Here is a 23,609-nt window from a genome sequence, read left to right as displayed (position 1 = left end):
AAATGGAAGAAGCTTGAAGTGGAAAGAAGATTGGTACTAAACTCAAAAAGGAAAAGAATAAAAAGGAGATTCAAAAACGATGGTTCAGTGCTTAATAAGGAAAAGTACTAAAAGGAAGATTGGAACTGCTATTAAGGAGGAATATGATCTAGAAAGCTTTTTGCTATACAACTGGATGCCTTAATATAAGGAAGTGTACAAGACTTATGGAAAGTAAATCAAAAGATTTAAATATGCGCACAAAGAAGGATCTGCAACATTGAGTGTCAATTTCAAAGAGAGGGAATAACTAGTCAAAGTCTAGAGATTAAGGAAGAAAATCATTAATTATGGGAAGATAATCAAAAAGGAAAGTAGCTCTACATTAGAAGATAATATGATGACTCACACAATTTGTGGAAAGAATATATGAAACACGATTCCTCAAAATTCCTTAAAGAAGGAAAAGCTATTTTCGACACAAGGTATGGAAATAATCTTCCCGTGAGAATATATAAGCAACTACAAAGAATTCAAGGAAGAGATTGTCCAGAAATCAAAGAGATTTATATCTCAGAGAAGTACCATATGGAGAAACGGTCGGAGATTCAAGAATACTATAAAAGGAACTTTTTGACAATGAAGAATGTATCAGCTTCACAGACAACTTTCCTACTCTTTCTACACCTTAGTAAAACACTGTATTCTTAAGTTTACAAGTGTTATAAAATATAGAGAGAAAGGGAAAAATATTGAGAGATTTTGTCATTGTTCGTTTCTTTGGTGAGAGAGTGAAAACCAAAGTGTCGTTGTTGGTGAGTGAGTAAAAACCAACCCTTTGTCATTTGTTGGTAAGCGAGTAAAAAACAACCTTTGTAAATGTTGGTGGTGAATGCTAGAAACCACAAAAGCTATACTCAACCCAACTTACAAAGAGCTCTAAAAGATAACACTCTTGCAATTTACTTTATCGTTCACTTTCAATTGTCATTTACTTTATCGTTCTCATATTATGTTCTGCACCTTTAGTATTTCTTATAATTTGCACTTGGTTAAATTAAAGGACTAATGATTATGTGCAGACTGTCTCTGTATCAGTCGACTAAGTCTAAATATAATCGATCAATTTTTTTAATAAAAGTACAATTCACCCCTACCCTCCTGTACTTTCAATTGGTATCAGAGCAGGCCTCACATCTTTACTTTTGCTTAACATCAAGTGAGAGAAGATCCATGACAGGTTATCAAATTACTGAAACTGTACTTCAAGAGGGTTACTCAACAAGAAGGCCACCGTACTTCAATAGTCAAGACTATAACCATTGGAAAGAAAGAATGAAGGTTTATGTTCAATTAATGGATTATCGAGCCTGGATAATTATTCATAATGTACCAAGGCCTATTCCGAATAACAATGATGGAAATAAGCTTGTAAAAAGGGCATCCATATTTGACTACACAAAAGAACAATTAGATATTAAGCTAACAAACGCTAGAGCAATCAATATGCTCTATTGTGCGATCAGTGAAGAAGAATATAAGAAAATATCCATGTGTGAGACTGCTAAAGCTATATGGAAAAAATTGGAAAATATACATGGGACACCATCAAAGTTAAGGAAATTGAATCCAAATCAACTCTTAAAGAATCTGAAAATGGTGAAGATCGAGAAGACTTGGCCGTGATACCCAGGACGAAAAAAAAGAAGAGTAGAAAGAAGCAAAATGGAAAATATCAATCCATCCAAAATCATCAAAAGAACCACAAGAATGAGGTTCAACAATAAGAGAACGTATGCTGCTACAAATGTGGCGAACCTGGACATATGGAATTAAAATGTCCTAACTTCAAGAAGAAGAATCATAGAATCTCAACTTGGAGCGATGAGGATGATCAAGAAGAAATGACAAACATATGTCTCAAGGAAATAGGAGAAACTATTATGGATTGTGATCTCAAGAAAATGAATCACAAATCTTGGAGCGACGAGGATAAATCTGAAGAAGAAAATGATCACGAAAGAATGGAGCACCTATGTTTCATGCTAATGGGATAAATTGATAAGGTATATCCTACTCCTATTACGTATTGTGATAAATGTGATGAATTGCAGGAAAATATTGAATTGGTTCTCAACGACCTTGAGAAAGTTCTTAATGAATATAATAAGTTTAGGAAAGAGAAGAAGATTTGGGAGATCGAACTTGAAGAATATAACAAGTTGATATATGAGAAGAAAGATTAGGAGATCTAACTTGAAGAATATAACAAGTTGAGAAATGAAAAAAAAGTCTGGGATATTCAGCTTGAAGAAAGTATGGTGAAGAACAACTTACTTCAAGAAGAGAATTCCGAGCTTTGCAAATAAATAACCAGCTTTCACAAATCCTCCGGCCACTACTTTGATCGATCAAAGTCTACTCCCAATTTTAACAGCTATAAGTCGACTGAAAAAGGTTTTACTGGTAGACGTTTTATTTCAAACAAGTTTACTAAGCGAAGTTTCAAGTCGACTAATAAGGTATCTATAGGTAAACACTCTTCTTTTCATATTACATGTCATTATTATGGTAATTTTGGACATAAAGTATTTGCATGTAATTATAACAAAAGTTATATTAGATCAAAATATATTTGGAGACCTAAACATGTACATGCATCTCCAATTACACTAGTTATTAACCATGAAGGACCCAAAAAGGTTTGAGTACCAAAAACAAATTAATTTATTTTGCAGGAATCTTGTGTCCAGCCATAAAAAGGGATAAATAATATTTGTATAATGGATGGTCCAGGTCCAGGCACATACTTATAAATGCTTCAAAGTATACATATACTATATAGAGGATGAAGGAACTATTACACATGTTGGCAAAGCTTAAGTGACTAGTATCATTAAAGTTTATTCAAGTTTTTTTTTATGCATTATAAGATGATGCGTATATAGTTATTTTTTAGTGTAAGTATATATTGCTTGAGTCGACTAGCTACATTTACTACAAGTCTGTTTGGTGTTACCTTTATCCTTGACTTAGAGATTTTAAATAGCACGAATGCATGTCTTGCATGAACCATGTCATTAACATTAGGATAAGCAAGTATACCTGTATTTTTTTTATGTCGTCATGTGTTTAAGATGTTACAAATGATATTCATTCTCTTGGTGAGAGTATCAATACTTCTTTCAAGTTCAAAAAAGTTGTTTAACCTTAAGGCCACTATAACTTGTGCACATATGGAGATACTAGACCATTCCTAAGACTCAAAATCTTGGAAGGTACGTGTATATGTTTCTATTGATATTTATCCATATTTTTGATTAGGTTATATTTCTTAATAAGAAAATGATGTATTTGAAATGATCATAGATGTGAGTTATAGTATTTGTACAACAAATGTGATTTCTCACATAATTTGTTTGGCGCCTGAATTGAATGCAGAGTTGAAAAGAAAGCATCACTTTTGCATAATTATTTTTTTTAATCATAATTGGATTTTATGTGCTTAAATATTTTTTCATTAGATCTTTTCTTGAATGAAATTCTGTTTGAGCTATGGGAAGAAAGAAAAACCAATTGTTGGTTATCTTATCCCCTTTGGTTACAACTGTCTTGGTAAGTCTCTGGTATATTCCTTATTCGTTAGTACTTATGATTTTATGAATTGTAGTTGTAGAGAAATCTAAACATGCATGTTTTCTTTACACTAATACTTTTTAAGCAAATTATGAATAATGATAGAGAACTTTCAGTGGATAGCTAGCAATAAACTGATAATGACACATCCATGCTAGTTGAACTGGACATACATGAAGAAGCATTAAGAGATGAATGCTGGATTCTAGCAGTGTAAGATTTGTTGTACAAAGACGAAAGAATAAAAAGTATGGAAATCCATTATCAAGTAGGTTTATTTCTTCATGAGAGTCTTGTTAGAATGTTATTTTTCATGTGCAAATTATAAAGTTTGTTTTTGGATGTTGAATATTTTAAATGGTCTTACAGTAAGATTTCTTTGTCTAGCATCTTACTTGAGTTGAAAGTCTTTAAAACCATGCTTATGTGACTAATATTCGTTATAATCTGAAATATCTCTAGATTACTGTATGACTATTTTTTTAATCATGGATTTGTAAGTGGCAAGTAAAACTGCATCATTTTTAGAAATGCGTGATCTTGAGTCACAAGTGTATTAACTTATGTTGATGATCATAGCATTATTGATAACTCTAATAGAAAGTGTGCCAAGCATTTCTTAAGCTTATGGAAGGTGATCGGTTCCGAGATGAGCATGATGAAAGAATTAACATTCATCTTCATGTTACCAATAATGCAAAGCAAAGAGAAAATTAATAAGTCCACCGATCGAATAAAGTACCAAGGTATGACCGACTCTCTATTGCATTTTTATAACAGATATTTTGGTATACCTGATCCCATAAAACCTCTTTATAGTGCCATAAAAGATTTCTGCTTGACATTTAAATTATGGCTTATTGTATGCAAGAACTAATTGCTTTGATCTAGTAGGATATTCTCAGATGAAAATCTTGCAGGTTGCAAAGTGGACTGAAATAGAAAAATTGGCATGGGGATTTTTTTTAAAATTCTTTATAACGACCCGACCGGTCGTTTTGAGCATTTGTACTTCGCTCGGTAGTTTAAGGGTATGAGTAGATCTGTATAATATATTATGACTTGTGTGAATCGTCATTTTGGTTTTCTTATTATTCAGAATTGATTTCGAAGAATGAATTTGATGATTGAAGCTTTAAGTTAGAAGAGTTGACCAAGTTTGACTTTTTTAGTATTTGACCTTTGATTGGAGTTTTGATGGTTCAGTTAGGTCCGAATGGGGATTTTAGACTCGGGCGTATGCCTGAATTTGCATTTGGATGTTTCTAGAAGGTTTCGGCGTAAATTGACGAAAATTGAAAATTTGAAGGTTTGGAAAGTTCATAAGTTTGGCTGAGAGTTGACTTTGATGATATCAGTTTCAAATTGTGGTTGTGGAAATTATAATAGCTTCATTATGTTATTTGGGACTTGTATGCAATATTTGGGTCATTCCGGGTTGATTTGATATATTTCGGTGCGAGTTTGGGAAGTCGAAAGTCCAAAGTTTAGTTAAGTTTGAATTGAGGTGTGATTTGTTGTTTCGATGTTGTTATGTGTGATTTGAGACCTCTAGTACGTCCATGTTATATTATGGTACTTGTTGGTATGTTTGTAAGGGGTCCTGATGGACTCCGGTGAGTTTCGAATAAGTTTGGGTTGTGTTGCACTCGTTTTTATATCATTTGAGACTTGTATGCAGAATTTGGGTTCATTCCGGATTGATTTGATAAGTTTCAGTGCGAGTTTTAGGAAGTTAATAGTCCAAAGTTTAGTTAAGTTCGAATTGAGGTGTGATTTGCCATTTCGATGTTGTTATATATGATTTGAGACCTCTAGTAAGTCCATGTTATATTATTGGACTTTTTGGTATGTTCGTAAGGGATCCTGAGGGACTCGGGTGAGTTTCGGATTGGTTTGGGTTGTGTTGCGCTCGTTTTTATATGTTTCGACATCGTTTCTTCAAGCATAAATGGTAGCACATTAAGCAAATGAGCTCCAATTTTTTGTTCTGATTGAAGCATTAGATCTGTATCGTAATTTTGGAACTATAGCAACTGGAATCATCAAGTTTCGACATCGTATGAAGAATTTATGATCATTTTACTTAGAAATTGAGTTTCTACATTTTTCAGATTAATTGCGACATTGCCACTGAATTCGTATTTAAAAATCTGCACTATTTGCAAATATTAAAACCATCATATCTCCTTCATTATAAGGTTAAATGGAGTGATTCAAAAGCCTAACTTGACTGAAATTTTACAATGAATACATTGGAGGCATCAAAAGTGAGTTTCAGGGTCATTTGACATGAGAAACGAGGCACAATAATTGGGTGGAAGCATATAAATCAAGAGTTTGTTCATTTGGTCATATTTTGAGTTGGGAACCTCAGATTTGGACGATTGTTTAAGTGATTTTCACCACATAGATTGGAGTAAGTATTCCCTACTCATTTATGATTATATTTTATTAATATATCTTCATTTTTGGCAATTGGTTGATGATTTTAAAAGTGAAATTTGAAGTTTTTGTTCTAAAATTTCATAAAGTAATTTGTTTAGTTTTGAACATCGATTTGGAGTCGGATTTGAGTGAAACTAGTATGGTTGGACTTATAATTGAATAAATTATTGGATTTTATAAGTTTCGTCAAGTTCCGAGGCGAGAAACCTGGTTGGATTTTTCTGTTAATTTTGGGCTTTTAAGTAAAGATTCGACCTTTATCAATTGGAATTGTTTCCTTCGGCTTTATTTGACGTATTTGAGTTGCTTTTGGCTAGTTTCGAGCCGTTCGGAGGTCGGTAGACATGGGATGGCATTTTTGGAGCATCGTTAGGCTTTCTCGATGTTAGACTTGACTTGTTCGAGGTAAGTAACACTTCTAAACTTGGTGGTGATGGTATGAACCTCGAATATACGTGATATGTGTTTGGTATTGAGGCGACGCACATGTTAGGTGACGGGCGTGTGGGCATGCACCGTGTGAATTGTGACTCGGTTATTTATGTGGTATTGTGTAGTCACCTAATCTTATTTGTATCAATTAAATCTCTATGTGCTAGAGTAATTGAGCTGTGATCCATGTTAGAAATCATGTCTAGGCTATATGCTTATCCTGTTGGGATTCACTGGGTCATTTCTGTTGTTGAGTTACCTTTTTTTAATTAAAATTACATACTCAGTCATACGCACTCATCTACATATCATATCTCAGTCTTTGTTACCATTTATTGATACATCACAACATTATTTTTGGGCTAATCTTTCATGACATTGTGAGCCCGAGAGACTGGATTGATTGATGACTGAGTGAGGTCGAGGGCCTGTTTGTGAGTGATATTTATGGAAGCGGGCTGCACGTCGCAGTATGTTATTTTTATTTATGCCATGATTGGCTTTTTATATCACTTGGGGTTGAAGGAGCCCCTCCGCATTTTGTACACACCCTCAGTGAGCGCATGTACCTACTGTGTGCGAGTGGCGAGTGATTGGGAGGATTGAGTAACTGTGAGGACTGAGTGGCTGTGAGGATTGAGTGACTGTGAGGACTGAGTGACTATAAGTACTGAGTGAATTGATACTCTAAGAGTATGCATATGGTTTTATCATTAAGTTATATCGCATTCGATATGCACACTTGACATACAGCATAGAGATGCATTTTCCTCATGTTGTACAGTACCACGTCATTCATGACTTCTCATACATAATGATATGTAGGCATATAGATGTATTTTCCTCATGCCATTTGAAAATAAAACATTTACCTGTTGCAAGCTTTGGAAAAAATTACAGTTTTAAAACTTACTCATACTTTTGGTGTTTTCAGTGAAAGATTTGGGATTTACTGTTATACTTGAAAAGCATGCCTATTTTTTCGTAACTGTGAATGAGCCGAACATCATATCTCTAAGTTATTTTGTGTACCATTCTTTACTATATTATTATGCAATGTTGTTGGTTATTAGAGTTGGACTCTGACCCTTGTCCCAGCTCGTCACTACTTTCAACCTAAGGTTAGGTTTGTTACTTATTAAGTATATGGGGTCGGTATTACTCATACTATACTTCTGCACCTTGCGTGTAGACTTGGATGCTGATGTTGATGTGTATGATGGGAGCTAGCATTGAAGACGTACCTGCATTCCGGTAATAGCTGCCTTTTGTTCATGGTAACTCTAGACTTATAAAAAATCTGTTTATTTATAATTCGGACAGATGATGTATTTATTTTACACTAGCTTTATAAACTCTAAATCTTAGACACTCATGATTTGTACTACCAGTCCTCGGGAAATGTATAAGGTTCAGATATTTCTTTTATTTATTTGTCTCATTAAATTTCATTATAATTGGTTTATTGTCAATTGGCTTACCTAGCGGGTTGGGTTTGGTACCATCACGACTAGTTAAATTTTGGATTGTGATAAGTTGGTATCAGAGCTCTAGGTTCATAGGTTCTACGAGTCATGAACAAGTGTCTAGTAGAGTCTTGCAAATCGGTATGATGACGTCCAAACCTATCTTCGAGAGGTTACAAGGCATCTAGGATAATTTTCTATATTTCTTTTCTTATCATGCAGAATTGATTCATCTTGAAACATAACTCTTTGAATTCCTTCCACGCATTCGTATGCGCATGTGAGCGCTCAGTATCGGCTGTGTATCGATGGCTTGTGATTCTATAGATGAGGTGCGAGATGTGATTTTTTCGTGCTGATGATAGGCCAATATGGAGGACTTGAGGCCAGGTTTTGACTGTAGCTTGAGCATTGGAATTTCGGCTTTGTGAGCACATGTTTTTTGACTTATATGTCTGATAGTGTCCTTATGAGTGGAATTTATGGCTCGATGAGTGGTTGGATGGCTATATGATGAGTATAGTGTGATTGCAGGATGTGTTTAGATGAATTGAATGTGACGAGAAGATTTTGCTTGAGATGTAAAAAGGATTATTGGGTGCTTGATTTGTTTCTTGATGTGGCGTATAGTCTCAAGTTATGAGAGTATTGGGGGATCTTTCATGTTATTTAACGGAGGAACGAATTAGGTTCTCATGCCTAGTTGGTGAGTTCATACCCATGAAGATTAAGTGATTGCATAGTAGTCATGGTTGTGAAAGGTTGTAGAGAGATGTCAATTTGGGGCTAAGCATGTGGGTTATAACCCGCAAGGTAATCTATGGATGTGTGATTTATATGATGTTGTGTGGAGAATTTCTTTTCTTCCAAGTGGGTTATACTTGTGCGATTTGAGTTTGGATAAGTGGTAATAACTGACCTGACCGTCACGAGAATAAATGCAAGGTTTGCTGATGATTTGAGGTATTAGAGGGTTTGTGTTACATGAGCTTATGAGGGATTGAGTTGAATTTCGTTGTGAGATTATGGAAGTAATAGAGAATGGGTATTATAAGTTATCGAGTATTTTTTCCTTTGGCTTTGAGACAAGTGGGGGAGTCTGCTATCGACGATTTGATTGCATGGTTGTGTATTGTACTAGTTTCGGTTTGAGGCATACTTGTGAATCGGTTATGACTTGCAGAGATTGAGATCGAGGATGGCTCGAGTAAAGGAATTTCTGGATACGGGTTATGTTACACTTTATGGGTATATGGAAATCATGGAATGATTGAGGTGTTATTCGTGAAGGATATAGTGTGCATGGAGTAGGAATTTGCTCGGTTGTGTTAAGGCGGTGTTACTTCTGTGGGTGTTGTCGTGCTAATGGGGCACAAGTCGTTCGGCCCGTTTGGTGTGGTACAATTGAGATTTGAGCAAAGTGGATGACTCTCAAGTAAGTTCTAATGGATTCAAGATTTTTATGTAGCAATTGTGAATTTTTTCGGATTTGTACGTGGCACAGAAGAATTATTGAAGTATTCCATGTGGGATGATCGTGTATGAAAGATGTGTTAGACATTTGGGCAGTGAAGTTGGGATTGGATATGGTGATTCATGTGTTCTATGGACTTGGAGACCAGAAGTTCTCAGAAATAGATCGTTTTGTGGTTGTGGAAGAAGATGTGGCCAAAGCTAGCTAGGTGATAGTATGTGTTATGGTTTAGTTATTGTGGACTTTCGAAGGGTTATGTATCTATTTTTGGGTGACCAAAGTGGATTTGGGGTCCATTTGCAGGCCCAATGAGGATGTGTATTCTACACCATGTCGGATTAGTTAACTTTCGTACTGTAGTTGTTGAGGGATGTGCCATTCGGTTAGAGTTGAGCTTATTCATGTTCTGAGATGTTCTATGAGTTACCCTTCTATGCTACAAGGGGTTGGGATTCGTTGGTTATAGGCACACATGTTGAGGTCCTATTTGGTCCTTATAGCGGAATTTGAGCGAGATGGATATTAGGGTGTTGAATGATTGATTGCGCATTTGGTTATGTTCTTTCCGGACTGTGGTATTGTGTTATTGGTTCCTCCGTGGTTATGGTCATGCACCTTGGGTACTTGAGGTCATATTGAGTGTGGTTGTTGATTTTGGGCATAGTGACTTGAGGTATTCCATATGGACAATGTTTGGATGGGATCACGCATTGCAACAGAGTTATGTTGAGATATGATCCTTTGTGTCAGATTCGTGTATCGTGGTTCTACTGTGTATGATGGACTCATGGCATTGTGTTTGTGGTGGTATTTGTTGAACTTGCGGGATAGTTTTATCATTTGAGTCATTTTTGATGAATGAGTACATTTGAATTGTTATGTATTGGTGCACGGATTGCATGGTTTATGGCTCTATGTAGTATTGGTGTGGCGTGTCAGTAGAGTCACTTGTATTTGATAAGAGGAGGTCGTCGGACCTATAATGATTGCTATTATATTTTATTGCAGAATATTTGAAAGGACAATGTCGCTGATCGGCTTATAAATTGGCTATAGTTCTTGTTGAAGGCAAGGGATCTCCATAACTTGTTGATCTGATGAATGGTTAGAAGTTTCTGCATGTTTCTTTCATCATCGGCAGTGTACGAAGGTTTTAAAACGAGGTTTTGCTTGATATGAGGTTTATTACCGGCATTGGGTTGTTTTGAGAAGCTACTGTGATCGGAAATTTTGCTACGATTATGCGAGTCGTGTGGTATGTTATGGGATTACATATTGGGTTATGGTTATGGCTTGATACAGCTTGTTCAGACTCATACAGTGTGTGAAAGCGAGATTCGGGTCTTGTAGGAAATTCTAGGTGTTGGAAATTAGATTCTGTGGTTTACGGGCTGAGGTTGAAGTAATGATCTTCAGTTATGTTGTGTTGTCCGACCTATATGGAATACGGTGACGTGGAATCAACCCTGGGTATGTGCATGGTAAGGTAACATGGCGGTTTGATGGCTTTGGAATGACTCTGGGCACGTTCGAGGACGAACGCATGTTTAAGTGGGGGAGGATGTAATGACCCGATCGGTCATTTTGAGCATTTGCACTTCGCTACGTAGTTTGAGGGCATGAGTAGCTCCGTATGATGTATTATGACTTGTGTGATCGTCGGTTTTGTTTTTCAGGTTATTCCTAATCGATTTGGAAGAATGAATTTCATGATTGAAGCTTTAAGTTAGAAGAGTTGACCAAGTTATTTTTTTAGTATTTGACCTTGGATTGGAGTTTTGATGGTTCAGTTATTCCCGAATGGTGATTTTGGACTCGGGCGTATGTCCATATTTGCATTTGGTTATTTCTAGAAGGTTTTAGCGCAAATTGGCAAAAGTTGGAAATTTGAAGGTTTGAAAAGTTTATAAGTTTGATCGAGAGTTGACTTTGATGATATCATATTCGAATTGTGGTTTCGGGAATTGGAATAGCCTCGTTATATCATTTGAGACTTGTATGCAAAATTTGGGTTCATTCCGGATTGATTTGATAAGTTTCAGTGCGAGTTTTAGGAAGTTAAAAGTCCAAAGTTTAGTTAAGTTCGAATTGAGGTCTGATTTGCCATTTCGATGTTGTTATATATGATTTGAGACCTCTAGTAATTCCATGTTATATTATGGGACTTTTTGGTATGTTTGTAAGGGATCCTAAGGGGATCGGGTAGTTTCAGATTGGTTTGGGTTGTGTTGCGCTCGTTTTTATATGTTTCGACGTCGTTTCTTCAAGCATAAATAGTAGCACATTAAGCAAATGAGCTCCAATTTTTTATTCTGATTGAAGCATTAGATCTGTATCGTAATTTTGGAACTATAGCAACTGGAATCATCAAGTTTCGACATCGTATGAAGAATTTATGATCATTTTACTAAGAAATTGAGTTTCTACATTTTTCAGATTAATTGCGACATTGCCACTGAATTCGTATTTAAAAATCTGCATTATTTACAAATATTGAAACCAACATATCTCCTTCATTATAAGGTCAAATGGAGTGATTCAAAAGAATAACTTAACTGGAATGTCTCAAGGAATCCATTGGAGGCATCAAAAGTGAGTTTCAGGATTATTTGGCATGAGAAACGAGGCAGAACAACTGGACGGAAGCATATAAATCAAAGGTTTGTTCATTTGGTCGTATTTTTAGTTGGGGAGCTCGGATTTGGATAATTTGTGAAGTGATTTTCACCACATGGATTGGGGTAAGTGTTCTATACTTATTTTTAATTATATTTCATGAATCTATCTTCGTTTTTGTCAATTGGTTGATGATTTCAAAAGTAAAATTTGGGTGTTTTGACTAAAATTTCATAAAGTGAATTTTTGAGGTTTGAATATCTATTTGGAGTCGGATTTGAGTGAAACTAGTATGGTTGGACTCGTAATTAAATGGGTTGTTAGATTTTATAAGTAGCATCGAGTTCTGAGGCATGGGCCCGGGTTGGACGTTTTGATTGATTTTAGGCTTTTAAGTAAAGATTCAATCTTTATCAATTAGAATTGTTTCCTTCGGCTTTATTTGACGTATTTGAGTTGCTTTTAGTTAGTTTTGAGCCGTTCATAGGCTGGTACGCGTGGGATGATATTTTTGGAGCATCGTTTGGCTTGCTCGGTGTTGGATTTGATTTGTTCGACTTAAGTAACACTTATAAACTTGGTGTTGAGGGTATAAACCCCAAATATACGTAATATGTATTTGGTGTTGAGGTGACGCACATGCTAGGTGACGGGCATGCACCATGTGAATTGTGACTCGATTATTTCTGTGATACTGTGTAGTCACTTAATCTTATTTGTCTCTATGAAATCTCTACGTGCTAGAGTAATTGAGTTGTGATCCATGTTATAAATCATGTCTAGGCTATATGATTATCCCGTTGGGACCCACTGGGGTCATTTCTGCTATTGAGTTACCTGTTTTTATTGAAATTGCATACTCAGTCATACGAATTCATCTACATATCATATCTCAGTCTCTGTTACCATATATTGATACATCTCATTCATACGCATGTTATTTTAATTTATGCCATGATTGGCTTATTATAACACTCGGGCTGAAGGAGCCCCTCCGGAGTCTGTATACATCCCTAGTGAACGCAGGTAACTACTAAGTGCGAGTGTCGAGTACGAGTGACAAGTGATTGGGAAGATTGAGTGACTATGAGGACTTGTTGAATTGATACTCTAAGAGTATGTATATGTTTTTATCACTGAGTTGCATCGCATTCGACATGCACACTTGACATACAAGCATACAAATGCATTTTTCTCATGATGTACGGTATCACGTCATTCATGACTTCTAATATATGTTGACATATAGACATAGCAATGTATTTTTCTCATGCCATTTAAAAATAAAACATTTACCTATTGAAATTTTTGGGAAAAATGACAGTTTTCAAACTTACTCTAACTTTTGGTGTTTTCGATGAATGATTTGGGATTTACTGTTATACTTGAAAAGCATGCCTATTTTTTCGTAACTGTGAATGAGCCGAGCATCATATCTCTGAGTTACTTCGTGTACCATTTGTTATCATATTGTTATGCATTGTTGCTGGTAATTAGAGTTAGACCCTGACTCTTGTCCCAACTCGTCGCTACTTTCAACGTAGGGTTAGGTTTGTTACTTATTGAATATATGGGGTCGGTTGTACTCATACTATACTTATGCACCTTGCGTGTAGACTTGGATGCTGACGTTGATGTGTATGACGGGAGCTAGCATTGAAGACGCACCTGCATTCCGATAATAGCTGCCTCTTGTTCATGGTAGCTCTAGACTTATGAAAAATCTGTTTATGTATAATTCGGACAGATGATGTATTTATTTTACACTAACTTTGTAAACTCTAGATATTGGACGCTTGTGATTTGTACTACCAGTCCTTGGGAAATGTATAAGATTCAGATATTTTCTTTTATTTATTTGTCTCATTAAATTTCTTTGGAATTGGTTTATTGTCAATTGGCTTACCTAGCAGGTTGAGTTAGGTGCTATCATGACTAGTTGAATTTTGGGTCGTGACATTCTCATGTCATGAAAAAGACAAAAGCAAGTTTCAACAATTTTATCTAGTCAAGAGTGAATACTTCTCCATGAGAAGCTATTGCGGATAAATTTTTCGATGAAATATCAGCTAGAGCACAAGGCATAAAACATGTCACTAGATTGCTTGTGACAAAAGGTAGTGTGGAAGCCTTCCTTGTGGACATTGAATATCACCTTGCAGATATTTCCTCACACTGGGAAAAGAAGTTGGTATGGTAATGATATCATCATGTATTCTTTCAAGGCAAAAATATTTCATTTTCTTATATGTTTATTACAGTGAGTTTGCAAGTCCTTAAGTTAGTCACAAATTCTTTAACGAACTCCATGCACTTTCTGCTACTTCACATTTTTACTAAGGCAAATAGTTTTCCTCACTAGTTTAAAATTTGTCTTTTAGACGGTGCTTATTCTTAGCTTTTGGTAACTGCTTTAGACTAGTCGATCAACTTAAGAGTTTTCAATTTCCTTAAACATTTTCCAAAGTTTTAACTTGAGATTCCACATGTGATAAGTATGGCATGTTCTCTTGTATGGTTCTTTATTTTACTATGCTCCGTGGATTGAATATATAGTTTTACCCTTTTGATGATGACAAAAAGGGGAGAAAATATATGATATAAAACTTGCCATATGAATATTTTAGATAAGGTGCATGAAGGCAAGGGGCATGACTAAGAAACCCTTAGAGTAAGGAGAAGCATTTACTTGCCATGACATTTATACGCGAGAGAGAAAGTTCAACATGAGCTCGATGTTTCAGGGAAGTAAGCAGTTTATCGAACTTATTGCTTATGAGCTTTTATTAAGTCTTCAGGGAAGTAACTAGTTTATCGAACTTATTGCTTATGAGGTTTTATTAAGTCTTTGATTAAATTTTTCATGTCTTCACCCAATGGTTTGCCATCATCAAAAAGGGGGAGATTGTTAGAGCCAAGGTTTCACATATTGATTTTGATGATACCAAACAAACATAAGTTTTAATCAAAGAACATTTACTTGCGGTAAATTTATTTTTATACAGGTTTGTTAATTGAGGAAGGTTTTGGACAAAAAGGAAAGAAGATGTACGAAGACGTATAAGACAACTAAGATCTATCCAAAATCAAGAAGATCTGAACGTGATAAAAATTATCTATATCAAAGTCAGAAGAGTCAAGAAAGTAAAGTTTCGATATATATTTTGGAATTTCTAGAAGCAAGTTTTGGGAAGGAAAGTTTGGATGCATGGAACACCGACAAAGAAAGATAAGAGAACTGTTTAAAAAGAAAATTGAAAGTTGTCCTAGATTGATTGCATTTAAGAAGAAGCTAGGCGTGTGAAATAAATATATGGATTGTTGTCCATGATACGTACTCTAGCCTTCCTAAATTCAAAGTGGGAATCTTTAGACAAGAAAAGTCTATATGGAATTAAGGTATTGATTTATTACACAACCAAGGGAGAAAATTATTTTTATATTAAAGATCTACTACCTTATGAGAGGGAGTTTGGACAGAAGATTGGCACTCCTCTAAAAAGGGAAGAAGCTTGAAGTGGAAAAAAGATTGGTACTACAATCAAAAAGGAAAAGAATAAAAAGGAGATTCAAGAAAGATGGTTCGATGCTTGATAAGGAAAAGTACTAAAAGGAGGCTTGGTACTGCTATTAAGGAGGAATATGATCTAAAACGTTTTTTGCTATACAATTGGATGCTTTAATATAAGGAAGTGTACAAGACTTATGGAAAGTCAATCAAAAGATTTAAATATGCGCACAAAGAAGGATCTGCAACATTAAGTGTCAATTTCAAAGAGTGGGAATAACTAGTCAAAGTCTAGAGATTAAGGAAGGAAAACATTAATTATGAGAAGGTAATCAAAAAGGAAATTGGCTCTACATTAGAAGATGATATGCTGACTCACACAATTTGTGGAAAGAATATATGAAAGAAGATTCCTCAAAATTCCTTAAAGAAGGAAAAGCTATTTTCGACACAAGGTATGAAAATATTCTTCCTGTGAGAATATAGCAGCAACTACAAAGAATTCAAGGAAGAGATTGTCCAGAAACTAAGGAGATTTATATCTTAGAGAAGTACCATATGGAGCAACGGTCAGAGATTCAAGAATATTATAAAATGAGTAGTTTTTTGACAACGAAGAATGTATCAGCTTCGCATACAACTTTCCTACTCTTTCTACACCTTAGTCAAGCATTGTATTGAGAGGTTGTGTCATTGTTAATTTCTTTGGTGAGCGAGTTAAAACCAAAATGTAGTTGTTGGTGAGCGAGTAAAAACCAACCCTTTGTTGTTTGTTTGTAAGCAAGTGAAAATCAATCCTTGTAAACGTTAGTGGTAAATGCTAGAAATCACAAAAGTTGTACTCAACCCAACTTTCAAAGAGCTCTAAAAGATAACACTCTTGCAACCCAAGAGGACTGGATTAGGATACCAAATTGGTTCCGAACTAGTATAAAATTTTCTAATGTCATTTACTTTATTGTTCTCATATTATGTTCTGCACCTTAAGTATTTCTTATAATTTGCACTTGGTTAAATTGAAGGACAAACGGTTTTGTGCAGACCGTCTCCGTATCAGTCAACTAAGTCTAAATATAGTTGATCAATTTATTAATAAAAGTACAATTTACCCCTCCCCTCTTGTACTTTCAATTGGTATCATAGCATGTCTCACATCTTTATTTTGCTTAATAACAAGTGAGAAAAGATCCATGGCAGGTTATCCAATTACTAAAACCGTACTTCAAGAGGGTTACTCAACAAGAGAGACCAACGTATTTCAATAGTCAATACTATAACCATTCGAAAGAAAGAATGAAGGTTTATGTTCAATCAATGGATTATCAAGCCTGACTAATTATTCAGAATAGACCAAGGCCTATTCCGAATAACAATGATGGAAAAAAGCTTGTAAAAAGGGCATCCATATTTGACTACACAAAAAAACAATTAGATATTAAGCTAACAAACGCTAGAGCAATCAACATGCTCTATTGTGCGATCAGTGAAGAAGAATATAAGAAAATATCCATGTGTGAGACTGCTAAAGCTATATGGAAAAAATTGGAAAATATACATGGGACACGATCAAAGTTAAGAAAATTGAATCCAAGTCACCTCTTAAAGAATCTAAAAATGGTGAAGATCGAGAAAACTTGGCCGTGATGCCCAGGACGGAAAAAAAAGAAGAGTAGAAAGAAGCAGAATAGAAAATCTCAATCCATCTAGAATCATCAAAAGAATCACAAGAATGAGGTTCAACAACAAGAGAACGTATGCTTCTACAAATGTAATAAACCTGGACATATGAAATCAAAATGTCCTAACTTCAAGAAGAGGAATCATAGAAGCTCAACTTGGAGCGACGAGGATGATCAAGAAGAAATAACAAACATATGTCTCAAGGTTATATAATTTTCTCTTGGTTAAATTGAAGGACTAATGATTCTATGCAGATTGTCTCCGTATCAGTCGACTAAATCTAAATATAGTCGACCAATTTTTTAATAAGCGTACAATTCACCCCTCTCCTCTTGTACTCTCACTTATGTTTTATGGTAACTATAATTTACCAATACTTTATGCTAAACCAAATCATATTAATTATCATAATTAGGTTATAAACTAAGGCAAAAATGTATTAACTAATTATGGTTTAGTGATAAGAATATATTTGAAAAGAATCATGTATTCATTATTTAGTGACTTGGTGTAAAAAACAAAAAAGAGTACGAGTAAATTTTTAACTACGAGCAACTATAATTGAATGAAAATCAATTCTAGATTTGTCACGACCCAGAATTGTCACCCTCGGGGTCGTGATAGTGCCTAACATTTCACTTGCTAGGTAAGAAAACTTTATCTATATTTATTAATGGAAATAAACCGTACGATAGAGAAAGAAAGAAGTGAAATTTTTCCTAAAGCCTTATAGCCTCTGAAAGATACCGATCCTCTAGACTTTACCTAGCTTGCTCATGACTTGTGAGACCTAATCAACCTAGTTCTCTAATACCAACTTGTTACGGCTCGAAATTTCCACCCTCGAGACTGTGATGACGCTTAACATTTCACTTGCTAAGCAAGCCAATGTTAGCTATATTTATTAATCATTTTTAACAATTAAAATCAAATGATAATAATAAAACTGAATAGTCTAAAATAGAGTGAATAAACTAATAAACGGCGTAATCCAAATACAATCCTAGAACAGGTATCACAAATACATGAGCGTCTAGAGTACTACAAACAATGGTCTGAATAAAATACATAACTATCTGAATCAAAATAAACAGGTAAGATGATATAAAAGGGGACTGCAGGGCTGCATACAACGTACAGCTATACCTCAAGTCTCCAATGATAGCTACATTCGAGTAATCTCACTCAGCACTGCTGAGACCAACTCCGGTATCTGCACAAAAAATATAGAGTGTAGTATGAGTACAACCGACCCCATGTACTTTGTAAGTGCCGAGCGTAACCTCGACGAAGTAGTGACGAGGCTAAGGAAGGTCACTTACAATAACATGCACGCAATAATAATAATAATAATAATAATAATAATAATAATAATAATAATAATAATAATAATAACAGAAATGACATGAATGAAAATAAAGCAGTTAACGCATAACAACAAACTCAAAACCAACTACCAGAGAGTCCATAATAATCAGTCTTATAAATGTATCTCAAAATAAAGAGGCAAATCCAATAGCCATAAACAAATACATCATAAACAATCCATTGTAGTGCGAAATCCGATCCCACCATATCATCATCTGTCAATATCATAATCCGTCCTTATTCCACCATTTCAATTCAATATCTTTTAATTTTCGTTGCGGCGTGCAACCTGCTCCCCAAACAATTTCAATCAATAATAGCAAATCAACAACCAAAATTTATAAGAATTTCAACATCAAGAGAGTAAATGTACGAGGCGATGAAGAATCATATAATAATCAAAGAATCTCTAACAACTCGAATGTCTCAACCTTACCAACTCATCAGTATCTACCAATTAACAACTCGTACAAGTGAAACTACGTTATTGAAGGCAACAAATATTACAAAACTATAAGGCAAGTAATACATATGACAATTTGGATATGCAAGTAAAGCGAGTAGATATAGGTAGCAAAGAAGCATGGAATCATGAAAGGGGTGGACAATTTAATACAAGGATAACTAAATTACAAGTAATAATTATGGTATGGAAGTCAAATAAGCATGTAGCAATTAAGGAATGAAACAAGATATATTACAAAGTAACGAGAATATGGAAGCAGGTAACATAAGGGTGTATATACACTCATCACCTTGCATATACACTGTTTCCCACACAATTCACATAACATGTAGTTCAAGGTTTCCTAATTCCCTAAAATCAATGTTAGACTCAACACTTACATCACTCTGCAACTCAAACAATCAATAAACCACGACCTTGCCTTTTGAGCAAACCTCAAAACCAACCAAATTTAGCTAATTATTGACCAGATTATTCAAAATAAGTTTTAGAAACTACCCACAAATGAAAGAGGTTCAACTTTGATCATTTTTTAAAAGGTCAACAAAAGTCAACCTCGAGCTCGCTTGGTCAAAAAAAAAGATTCTGACGAAAATACGATTACCCATTCACCCCCGAGCCCGGTTTTGTGATTTGTTTTGAACTCCGACCTCAATTCGAGATCTAAATCTCAGTTTTACAAAACCCCCAATTCTACCAAAATTCCTAATTTCTACCATGAAAATTCTAAATTTGATGTTAAAATATCATGAAGTGTAATGGGTAATTGAAAAGAAATGGTTTAAAGTCACTTACCAATGCATTTAGGAAGAAAAGCCTCTGGGAAAATCACCAGTTCTGAACTGCCTCAATCTTCTTAGGATCCACTTTAATGCCCTTTGCAGATACAACAAGTCCCAAAAAACTACCGAGTCCAACCAAAACTCACACTTTGAAAAATTGGCATACAACTACCTAACTCTTAAGGTCTGAAGTACCACCCAAAGATGTTGCTCATGCTCCTCTCGACTGTGGAAATATATCAAGATATCATCAATGAAGACGATCATAAAAGAATCCAAATAAGGCTTAAATATCCGATTCATCAAATCCATAAATATTGTTGGGGTTGCCAAATGGCATCACTAGGAACTCATAATGCCTGTACCGAGTCCGGAAAGCTGTCTTAGGGACATCTGATTCCCTAATCTTCAACTAATGGTAGCTAGTTCAATCTTCAAAAACACCCTGGCACACCTTCAATCTAATCAAATAAGTCATCAATCCTCGGCGAGGGATACTTGTTCTTAATGGTGACTTTGTTTAACTGCCGATAATATATACACATCCTCATTGAACCACTCTTTATCTTCACGAATAACACGGGCGCACCCTAAGGTGAGACATTAGGTATAATGAATACCGTATCATGCAAATTCTGCAACTGCTCCTTCAGTTCCTTTAACTTAGGTGGCGCAATACGGTATGGTGGAATAGAAATGGGCTGAGTGCCCGGAGCCAAGTCAATATCCCTGTCGGGTGGCATCCCCAACATGTCTGCAGGAAACACCTCTGGGAACTTACGCACAACAGGTATTGAATACATGGAAGGAACCTCCACACTAGAATCACGAACATAGGCCAAATATGCAAGGCATCCCTTCTCGACCATATGTCGAGCCTTCACAAAAGAATTAACTTTGCTAGTAGAATGTCCAGGAGTCCGCCTACACTCTAATCAGCGCAACCCCGGCATGGCTAAGGTCACCGTCTTGGTATGACAATCCAATATAGAATGATAAGGTGACAGCCAATCCATGCCCAATAACATCAAAGTCCACCATATCAAGAAGTAGGAGATCTACACTAGTCTCAAGGCTCCCAAAAGGAACCATACACGACTGATAAACACGATCTACAATAATAGGATCTCCCACAAGCGTGGTCACATATACAGGAGCAGTCAAAGAATCACGAGGAAAAATTAGATATGAAGCAAAATAGGATGCTTCATTCATTCGTCAGTATGAAGTAGGTAGAGTCCTTTGCTCGTATGCTTGGCATTACTATAGTCGCACCAGTCTTCCTTCCCTTTTAGTGCACATAAAACGGAAACCATAATAGAGACTACCCATACGGTGATCAAAACTTTTCCTTCTCTGCTTTACTGTCAATTTATTGGCACATGAATGAAGTTGTAATGGAGCATGTACGCGACGATCAAACACGGTTTTGCCAGCTGCCTGTGATAGGAAAAAGAAAACTTGATCAGATAGTTTGTGCGGGGCATTTCCCACCCCGCCTTTGATCTTTTCCTTTCCATGTAGGTAAAGCTAGAAGAGCCTCATTGGCCTGATAGCTAACAAGAAAAACCTTCCATTCTTATGTTTGCACCATTTCTCTCTTTCTCGCATTGACCAGACAAAGGATTCAAATGAGCATCCCATGGGGCAGCCATTAGGAATAAGTAGAGCCCAGATCAAACAGAATTGAAGCATCTCTATGGCAAACCAGAACAATACTTATGGTTAATGTGTCAAATGACTCTACCTCAGGTCTAGCTGGGAATGCATAAAAATAGGGTTGGGCCCCATCACTCTGACCTCCGCCCCTCGGGCGACCCCTAGCTGGCTGGCCTCTACCTCTAACAACCTGATCCCTGTCTCAAGCTGGTTATGCGGGTGGTGGAGCAACCGGTGCCAGCATGATGGAATGAGAACCCTATTGAGGTCTGCAACTCGTCAATCTAGGGAAATATCTCCTTATGTGACCTATTCCCCCACACTCAAAGCACTCTCTCGGCTGCTGAGGTTGCTGAATTTGAGACTGACCGTAATGGCCCAGATAGCCACTATAGTAACTCTGAAGTGGTGGTGCACTAATAGGAGTTGAAGGTGCACTGATTGTTGGCTGCTCAGGACAAGACCCACAAGAACCACGACCACCAGAAGCGCTGTGGGTCTACCTGAAGAGCTGACTGAATCGGCATAGGAGGATGGCCTGTACAAAAAGAACCTCTACCTCGAGACAAGGCATCACCAAAACCACTGAAACCACCGAAATGATGGAAACCACCGAAATAACGGGGCCTCTTATCAGATGTCGACCCTCTATCCTGACCACAAACCATCTCGATCTGTCTAGTAATCTCTATGGCCCTATGGAAAGAAATATTATCCCCCATATCCTTGGCCATCTAAAGCCTGATGCCGAAGGTAAGACCATCAATAAACCTCCTCACCCTATCTCTAACTATAGGAATCAACATAGTTTCATGACGGGCCAGGTCCACAAATCTGGTCTCGTACTGGGTGACGATCATGCCACCCTACTGAAGGCACTCAAACTTCCTACGGTACTCCTCTCTCAGAGTGAAAAGGAATAAACTTCTCTAGAAATAGCTGCAAAAACTGATCCCAGGTAAGTGAAGGTGAACCAGCTAGTATGCCCCGCTCAAAATACTTCCACCACCTCTTTGAAGAACCGGTCATCTGCATTACTCCAAAGTCGACCCCATTGGTCTCAATAATACCCATGTTGTGCAACATCCGTGGTAACGGTCCAAGTAATATTGTGGGTCCTTAGAGGGTGCACCGCTATAATTAACAAGGAAGAGCTTGGTGAACTTATCCAACCTCATCAATCCCTTTGAACACATTGCGGGCCTCTCCTCGGGCTGTGTAGCAACTACGGGCTGAACTACCCAAACTTCTCGAGCTGGCAGAGTTTGGTATAGGGGATCCATCTGCTCCGGAGTGTGAGTGGAGGGAGTTTGTGCTCCTCCCCCGGCTTGAGAGATGATTAGTGCCATAAGAAATGCCCCAATCTGATCCACACTCTCCATGAGTCCAACTAAGCGGACTAGGGCATCCTGAAGTACGAGGGTGATAATGAATCCCTTTGGGACTTGAGCGGGTCCGACTTGTGTGGCCTAAATTGGGAACTATTCCTCATGGTCAGGCTGAGGCTCCACCATGGGTGGTGCTGCTGCTCGTTCTCTAGGCTGAGCTCTGCCTCGGCCCCAACCCCTATCCCTGGTAGTGGCTGCAACAGGGTCTCTGGCTCTTGCCCAGCTGTAGACGTTGTGTGATTTCTCACCATCTGCAAGAGAACAAGAGTAGAATGGTTCAAACTTCAATAATGGAAATAAACTGCACAATAGAGAAAGAAAGAAGTGCAATTTTTCCTATAGCCTTATAGCCTCTGAAAAATACCGATCCTCCAGACTCTACCAAGCTTGCTCATGACTTGGAAGACCTAAGCAACCTAGTGCTTTGATACCAACTTGTCATGATCCGAAATTCCCACCCTCGGGACTGTGATGGCGCCTAACATTTCACTTGCTAGGCAAACCAACGTTACCTATATTTATTAACCATTTTAAACAATTCAAATCAAATGATAATAATAAAACTGAATAGTCTAAAATAGAGTGAATAAACTAATAAATGACGTAATCCAAATATAATTCCTGAACTAGTATCACGTATACATGAGCGTCTAGAGTACTATAGATAATGGTCTGAATAAAAGACATAACTGTCTGAATCAAAAGAA

At 36.6% G+C, this 23,609-nt stretch overlaps 1 protein-coding gene across 1 annotated transcript; it reads left to right on the top strand.

Annotated features, from left to right (window-relative positions):
- Positions 1-1,212: 1,212 nt before the first annotated feature.
- On the top strand, positions 1,213-2,225 carry LOC138892783 (uncharacterized). Its single transcript, XM_070176521.1, has 2 exons — positions 1,213-1,638; positions 2,094-2,225. Exons 1-2 carry the CDS (start codon positions 1,213-1,215, stop codon positions 2,223-2,225), a joined length of 558 nt encoding a protein of 185 aa, XP_070032622.1.
- The last annotated feature ends 21,384 nt before the right edge of the window (positions 2,226-23,609 follow it).

This window comes from Nicotiana tomentosiformis, chromosome 5, assembly GCF_000390325.3.
Source record: "Nicotiana tomentosiformis chromosome 5, ASM39032v3, whole genome shotgun sequence".
Lineage (NCBI taxonomy): Eukaryota > Viridiplantae > Streptophyta > Magnoliopsida > Solanales > Solanaceae > Nicotiana > Nicotiana tomentosiformis.
The sequence above is the reverse complement of the archived record's forward strand: the minus strand, read 5'-3'. Positions and strand labels throughout refer to the sequence as shown.

Excerpts from the sequence above, each read along its gene's own strand:
- LOC138892783 (XM_070176521.1), top strand. The coding sequence starts at position 1,213 with ATGACAGGTTATCAAATTACTGAAACTGTACTTCAAGAGGGTTACTCA. Across the intron at positions 1,639-2,093 it reads TCTTAAAGAATCTGAAAATG|GAAAATATTGAATTGGTTCT; the intron begins GTGAAGATCGAG and ends GATGAATTGCAG.